An 8,096-nucleotide genomic window follows, 5' to 3' on the forward strand; every position below is an offset into this window, starting at 1 on the left:
TATACCTGATATAAATGATGAATTGATGGGTGCTGACGAGTTGATGGGTGCAGCACACCAACATGGCACAAGTATACATATGTAACAAACCTGCACGTTATGCACATGTACCCTAGAACGTAAAGTATAATAAAAAAAAAAATAAATAAATAAAAAGAAAAAAAGAAATAAATAAAAATATATCAACTCTCAGCCGAGTGTGGTGGTTTATACCTGTAATCCCAGCACTTTTGGAGACTGAGGCAGGCGGACCTCTTGAACCCAGGAGTTCAAGACCAGCCTGGGCAACATGGTGAAACCCTGTCTTTACAAAAAATACAAAAATCAGCTGAGTGTGGTGGCATACACCTGTAGTCCCAGCTACTTGGGAGGCTGAGAGGTGGAAGGATTGCTTGAGCCTGGGAGGGAGAGGCTGCAGTGAACCGTGATCATGCCACTACACCCCAGCCTGCACAATAGAATGAGACCCTGTCTCAAAAAAAAAAAAAGTTGGTATTTCAGAAAACGCCAGTGTGGGTATTGTGGCCATTAGATGTTGGACAGGATTTTGTCTCTCTGTCTTATTATATTCTGCTCTGGATAAACTCATCTGAGGAGTTTTTTAAAAGTAATTTTAAACTTTTATGATGATGCACATAATGTTAGAGAGCATCAGATGTGGAAAGCTGACTCCTCTGCACATTTTCTAGGGCTCCTTTGTCTCAGATTTTAGGTATGCAATTAATTCTTGGAAAGGGTATGAATAAAAAATGCAATCAGGAAAAGGAATCCAATAACTTTTTTGATGGTTTACAAATTAGTCTTATAGAGGTGTAGATAAAGATCAACACCTTGGGTATTATTATTACTGGGTAACTCATTTATATTTACTATTGTTCAATTATTTAAAAAAAAATCCCTGTTTGCATCAAACCAGCTAAAGACACAGAAAGAGAGACTGGAGAGCAAAGAACTACACATGAGCTTCCTCCGGCAGAAAATAGCCCAGCTGGAGGAGGAGAAGCAGGCACGCACGGCCTTGGTGGTTGAGAGGGACAACATGCATCTTACCATCAGGAACCTGCAGAAGAAGGTGGAGAGGCTGCAGAAGGAGCTGAACACATGTCGAGACTTGAACATTGAGCTCAAAGCCAAACTGGCTGACACCAATGAACTGAAGGCAAGTGCTCGGCTCCATTTTGTTGTTGCTTTTTGCTAGTTACTGTCAATGTTTATGCAAAAGAATAACAGCTTTATCAGAACACACCAGAAAAAGAAAGATGAAAGCTTCCTCTGATTTTCTAGATTTGTGGGAAAAATGCAAACAAGACACAAATCAGAGTACATATCCATTTAGTGTCTCTTCAACATCTGAAGTGAAGCCATCATCGCTAGGTGAAAAGTCAGTCAAAAAGTGGTGATGTTTTCTTTTCTTTTTCTTTTTTTTGAGGAGAATTTTGCTCTTGTTGCCCAGGCTGGAGTGCAATGGCATGATCTTGGCTAACCACAACTTCCTCCTCCTGTGTTCAAGCGATTCTCCTGCCTCAGCCTCCCGAGTAGCCAGGATTATAAGTATGTGCCACCACGCCTGGCTAATTTTGTATTTTCTTTTTTTTTTTTTTTTTTTTTGTGAGGTGGAGTCTCGCCGCTCTGTTGCCCAGGCTGGAGTGCAGTGGCCGGATCTCAGCTCACTGCAAGCTCCGCCTCCCGGGCCCACGCCATTCTCCTGCCTCAGCCTCCGGAGTAGCTGGGACCACAGGCGCCCGCCACCGCGCCCGGCTAATTTTTTTTGTATTTTTAGTAGAGACGGGGTTTCACCATGTTAGCCAGGATGGTCTCGATCTCCTGACCTTGTGATCCGCCCGCCTCAGCCTCCCAAAGTGCTGGGATTACAGGCGTGAGCCACCGCGCCCGGCTCTAATTTTGTATTTTCAGTAGAGATTTGGTTTCTCCATGTTGGTCAGGTTGGTCTCGAACTCCTGATCTCAGGTGATCCACCCACCTCGGCCTCCCAAAGTGCTGGGATTACATGCGTGAGCCACTGCGCCTGGCCTTTTAAAAAATTTTTTCGAGACGGAGTCTCACTCTTTTACCCAGGCTAGAGTGCAGTGACATGATCTCGACTCACTGCAAACTCTGCCTGGGTTCAAGTGATTCTCCGGCTTCAGCCTCCTGAGTAGCTGGGATTACAGGTGTGCACCACCACGCCCAGCTAATTTTTTTGTATTTTTCGTAGAGACGCGGTTTCACCATGTTGGCCAGACTGGTCCCCAACTTCTGACCTCAAGTGATCCACCTGCCTCAGCCTTCTGAAGTGCTGGGATTACAAGTGTGAGCCACTGCACCTGGCCAAAAAGTGGTGATGTTATAAGTCCAGAAAAGAAATACATTTCTCCAAAGTGCTGGTGACTGCTATTAGTGATGATACAGGGATTAATCACACTGGAATTTGCTTAGGAAGAAATGAGAAAATGGGCACAATTGTTTACTGAAAAGAGTCAGGCAGGCAAGGGTATTTATGTTGTACTCTGTAGGATACATCATTACCAAGTCCAGTGGAGAAGGTCACCAGACCGGGGAGACATAATTCCTATATTCAAGGTGTTTAACTTCTAACGAAGGCAGAGGAAAAAGAAATGGAAACTTACAAGAAATTTAATCAAAAGATTCACATGTCATGCATGTGTGCCACTGGCAATAATATGTAACTTAATATGCACACATCATCCTCAGCAGGTGTGCAAATTGCAAGTACAGTGGACAATGCTCTTTGCAGACAATGCTCTGAAACTACTTTTTGGAAGGTTTCCAAATCTGGAAACAGACAGGCAGGGAAAAAGAATCTGGAATTAAGCCAGCTCTTGAACATGTCTAGTGGGGACCATGTTTTAGAAAATATTTTCCACTGTAGTTACCCTTCTGAGTAGTTTTCTTTTCCCTGCTGAAGCCCTTCTGCTATGGGGACTAGACTGCCAAGTTGAAGTGTACTTCCTTGGAGAAGGGGAGAATGCCCCCCCGCCAGAGAAGGGCACATATCTGAATACAAGGAAGGGGGAAAGAAAGGGAAAGCATCTGAGGTGGTGCCATGGGTAGGGAGAAACTATCAGAGGTAAGTCCCCTCAACAGTCCCTTTACAACTTGAGACTGACCTTTAGCGGGGATTTGGGGTAGGGTGGGATGGCATCAGCTGTTCTAACCCTGGCTGGAAGGGGCTGCAAAAGGTGATGAATCTTGGGGGCCTAGATTGTACCCCGATTCCCTGGAGCCTGGAGTTCCATTTTCACTAGTGAGGGAGATGGATGACAGCTGAAATGCAAGCTGGAGAGCTCATTACAGGAGCAGATGGGGGTGTTCCCTTCAACTGAGAGACAAAGTGACCCTCCATCAGAGGCCCTGGGGTAATCACCTAGGCCGTGGCCCAATAGCAGCTACAGCCAAGCCTTGAACTAACCAAGACCAATGATGGGGCGTCGACTCTGGTGAGAGACCCTCACACATTTCACAAGTCAAATAATAGATACAGAAGAGATTCAGGGCAGCATGAGGGCCAGAATCACTTTTCCTAATGTCACAAGGACTTTCCTCCAGCCAGTCATCGTCTCAGAAAGAAGGAGGGGAGAGAAGAATCCCCTAAAGATGGCATTGCATGAACAAAAACAAATCTTAAACCCAAGGAAATGTGGTTAGCTGCAACTACCATCTGCTCTAACCATTTGGGGTGATGGTAGTGGGGAGTTTGTTTCCTGTATCCAAAGGACTATGCAGATTATCCTGAAGTTAATGTGGCTGGGACATTGCACCAGCTGCTCCTGATTGTAGGATGTGCGGGTGTTCATCCCTAGGCCAGAGGCACTCATCCCCTCTGACGTCCTTGCTTATGAGGATACAGGAGTACTACTTTGTTAGAGAGAATAAAGGGCCTTTGGACACTTCCAAAGGAGGTAGAAAGGAGAAGTTAAAGAAATGGAAACTAGTGGTATGACAGTTAATAGTTGGAGAATGTCGTTGAACAAAATAGGAAAAGGAACCTCACCATTATAGCCAATGTGTGATGCAGACCTTTGAAAAGGAAACAAAATTTTGGGCTTTAGAGAACAATAAGGAGAATTTGCAGACCTGATCTAACACTTTTGAAGAATTTCTCTTACCCATAGGGAGGCAGTTGCATGTAGACAAGGATATGGCTAATTCAGAGCTGTACAGTGTTTCACAAACTCAGACTGAAAAATCAAACAGTCTCCGGTCTTTGCCAAGATTTTATAAACGCAGATTACTTCCTAGTGCTGTCATGGTATTTGGTACAACATTGCCTCTGATCAAACAACAGTTGTTGGAGTAGAGGATGAGGATGAGTGACAGTCAATGCAATAATAGGTGAATAGGAGGTCTGGTCGGCTGCTGATGACACCTTGACCATGTCTGGGAGTTAGGGAGTGGAAGAAGCTGAGCAGTGGACGGGGGCCGGATCACATGGAGCCTTATGTATCACGCTAAGATGTTTGGACTTATCCTCTGGGTCCTGGGGGGCCGTTGGAGGATCAAATTGTCAGGAAAGAGACTGAGAAGAAACAGAGAGAGATAGGGAGAGAGCAGAATGAGGCTGTGGTCAACAGTACCAAGTGCAGCAGTGAGATAATGACTGAAGGAGTAACCACTACACTTGGTTTTGGAAAATCTGTAACTCAAGCATGTACAGATCATGGTGGTAGTGGGTGGGGGTTTTGAGAATAAGCCAAATTTCAGGGATGAAAGACAAATGAAAACAAAGATAGTGCAATACCTTTCTGGGATAGTTGGATGAAAAGGAGAAGAGAGGTGGGAAATAAAGTTGGCTTGTGTATTTACTTGGTTGCTTTATTTTGCATAGACAGATCCACACACTTTTACAGATAAGATATAGGAAATGTGGCCGGGCGCGGTGGCTCAAGCCTGTAATCCCAGCACTTTGGGAGGCCGAGACGGGTGGATCACGAGGTCAGGAGATCGAGACCATCCTGGCTAACACGGTGAAACCCCATCTCTACTAAAATACAAAAAACTAGCCGGGCGTGGTGGTGGGCGCCTGTAGTCCCAGCTACTCCGGAGGCTGAGGCAGGAGAATGGCGTGAACCCGGGAGGCGGAGCTTGCAGTGAGCTGAGATCCAGCCACTGCACTCCAGCCTGGGCGACAGAGCAAGACTCCGTCTCAAAAAAAAAAAAAAAAAAAAAGATATAGGAAATGTGTAGGAGAGACTTGGTTTGACTGACTCAAGAATTACTCAGGCCCTTACACATTTCAAAGGAATGTTAAGTCTGCCTTCCAGTGGAGAATAGAGCTCTCTCTAATGTGCTGACACAGTAAACGCCAACTTCATGCATTTATGAGATATCAAATACAGAATAGATTTTTATTTTGTATTTGATACGAATCCAAAATATCAGACTTCTGATATCAATGTCCAAGACAGACTACTGATATCAACTCTCCCCACTTATACATTGCCTAAGCTAGTCCCTGTATTAATTTCACTATTCATAAAGTAATATTTCTGGACATTAGCAAAAATAGCTTTACTGTATTAATTTCTTAGGGCTACCCAATTACCACAAACTGAGTGGCTCAATACTCAATCCCGCTAACAGTCCTTGGTTTATAGCTGCATAATTCCAATCTCTGCCTCCCTTTCACATGGCCTCCCCATGTGTGTCTCTCCTTTTCTGTCTCTTATAAGGACATTTATTGTTGGTGTTAGGGCCCATCCTAATTCAAAATGATCTAATCATGAGACTGTTACCTTACTCATTACCTGCAAAGGCCCTTGTCTAAATAAGGTCACATTCTGAAGTTCTAGGTGGACACAGCTTTTGGGAAGGCACTACTCAAACCACTACACTTATTAAATTAACAATTTTACCACTCTTAGAGGGACAATATAAAATAATAATTTTAATTACATTTCTATGGTTTTTTAACAATGAGAAATGTTTACATCCCATAAAGTTTATTTTTTAAAGTGTATAATTGAATGGTTTTTAGTATATTGACAAGGTTGTACAAACATCACCACTATCTAATTCCAGGACTTTCCATCACTCCTGCCACATCCTTCCCCAAAATCCCACACCCATCCGCAATCATTCTTCATTTACCCTTTCTTCCACTTCTGGTAACCAGTAATCTTTCTGTCTTTATAAATTTGTCCATTCTGTAAATTGTATATAAATGGAATCATGTAATACATGGCCTTTGTCTCTGGCTTTTTGTATTAGTCTGTTTTCCTGCTGCTGATAAAGACATACCTGAGACTGGACAATTTCCAAACGAAAGAGGTGTAACGGACTTACAGTTCCACATGGCTGGGGAGGCCTCATAATCATGGCAGAAGGTGAAAGGCACTTCTTTTATGGTGGTGGCAAGAGAGAATGAGAGCCAAGTGACAGGGGTTTTCCCTTATAAAACCATCAGATCTTGTGAGACTTATTAACTATCATGAGAAAAGCATGGGGGAAACCACCCCCATGATCCAGTTGTCTCCAACTGGTCCCTCTCACAACATATGGGAATTATGGGAGCTACAATTCAAGATGGGATTTGGGTGGTGACACAGCCAAACCATATCACTTCTTTTACTTAGTATGAGTATACTTAGTATTTTCAAGGTTCATCCCATGTTGTACCATGGATCAGTACTTCATTCCTGTATTGGTCAGGGTTCTCCAGAAAAACAGAAGCAATAGGAGGTGTGTGTGTGTGTGTGTGCGTGTGCGCAGGCGCGTGTGTGTGTATGTGTGTTTGTGTGTATGCAGACAGATATATGTAGATATAAATATCTAATATAAATATCTACATCTATCAATCAATCATCTATCTACATGGATTTATTTATTTTAAAGAATTGGCTCACACAATTATGGAGACTAGCAGGATGGGCTGACAGACTGGAGACCCAGGTAGAGCTGATGCAGTAGTAAAAATATGAAGGCTGGCAGATTTTCCTTGTGTTCAGGGAAGCTCATTGTCTTGTTCTGCTATGCCTTCAACTGATTGGATGAAGCTTACCCACATTATGGAGGGCACTCTGCTTTATGCAAAGTCTATCCATTTAAATATTTGACCAAATATCTGGGTATGATTGCCCAGCCAAATTGATACATAAAATTAACCATCATAATTCCTTTTTATGGATGAAGAATATTTCATTGTATGGATATACCACATTTTGGTTGTCCATTCAGCATTTGATGAGCATTTAGATTGTTTCCACTTTTGGCTATTCTGAACAAGGCTGCTATGAACATTTGGGTGAAAGCTTTTGTACTTGTTTCTTTCTTTCTTTCTTTCTTTCTTTTTGAGACAGAGTCTCACTCTTTTGCCCAGGCTGGAGCGCAGTGGCGCTATCTCAGCTCACTGCAAGCTCCGCCTCTTGGGTTCATGCCATTCTCCTGCCTCAGCCTCCTGAGTAGCTGGGACTACAGGTGCCCGTCACCACGCCCGGCTAATTTTTTGTATTTTTTGTATTTTTAGTAGAGACGGGGTTTCACCACGTTAGCCAGGATGGTCTCGATCTCCTGACCTCGTGATCCGCCTGCCTTGGCCTCCCGAAGTGCTAGGATTACAAGGGTGACACCGTGCCCAGCCTGTACTCATTTCTATGTCTGTTTCAAAACCATGATTGAAGACCTTGATGCCTAGGTTATACAAATCTTCTGTTTTAAGACCCATGCTGTAAATTTACTCCTGAATTCTAGACCAAGAAAAGGTAGACCTTTCCAGATACTATTACATTTTAATTTGGCAGTCAAACATAAGTATTATAGAAATCCTTTTGCAAGAAAATGTTTTTTTCACGAATTTCTCTACCTGTGTTGAGTTAAAATAATTTTATTATAATATTATTTACTTTTGGTGTTTTAGACATGAAGTCCTTGCCCATGCCTATGTCCTGAATGGTACTACCTAGATTTTCTTCTAGGGTTTTTATGGTATTAGGTCTAACATTTAAGTCTCTAATCCATCTTGAATTAATCTTCGTATAAGGGGTAAGGAAAGGATCCAGTTTCAGCTTTCTACTTATGGCTAGCCAATTTTCCCAGCACCATTTATTAAATAGGGAATCCTTTCCCCATTTCTTGTTTCT

At 43.0% G+C, this 8,096-nt stretch overlaps 1 protein-coding gene across 1 annotated transcript in view; it reads left to right on the forward strand.

Moving 5' to 3' along the window:
• The window catches only part of CCDC170 (coiled-coil domain containing 170), a 95,978-nt gene that overhangs the window by 71,344 nt on the left and 16,538 nt on the right, over positions 1–8,096 (forward strand). Inside the window, 1 exon segment of the mRNA XM_017887608.1 lies at positions 917–1,159. Within this exon segment, the coding sequence (XP_017743097.1) occupies positions 917–1,159 (243 nt within the window).

The sequence above is a fragment of the Rhinopithecus bieti genome, unplaced genomic scaffold (assembly GCF_001698545.2).
Source record: "Rhinopithecus bieti isolate Rb0 unplaced genomic scaffold, ASM169854v2 scaffold_16097, whole genome shotgun sequence".
NCBI lineage: Eukaryota > Metazoa > Chordata > Mammalia > Primates > Cercopithecidae > Rhinopithecus > Rhinopithecus bieti.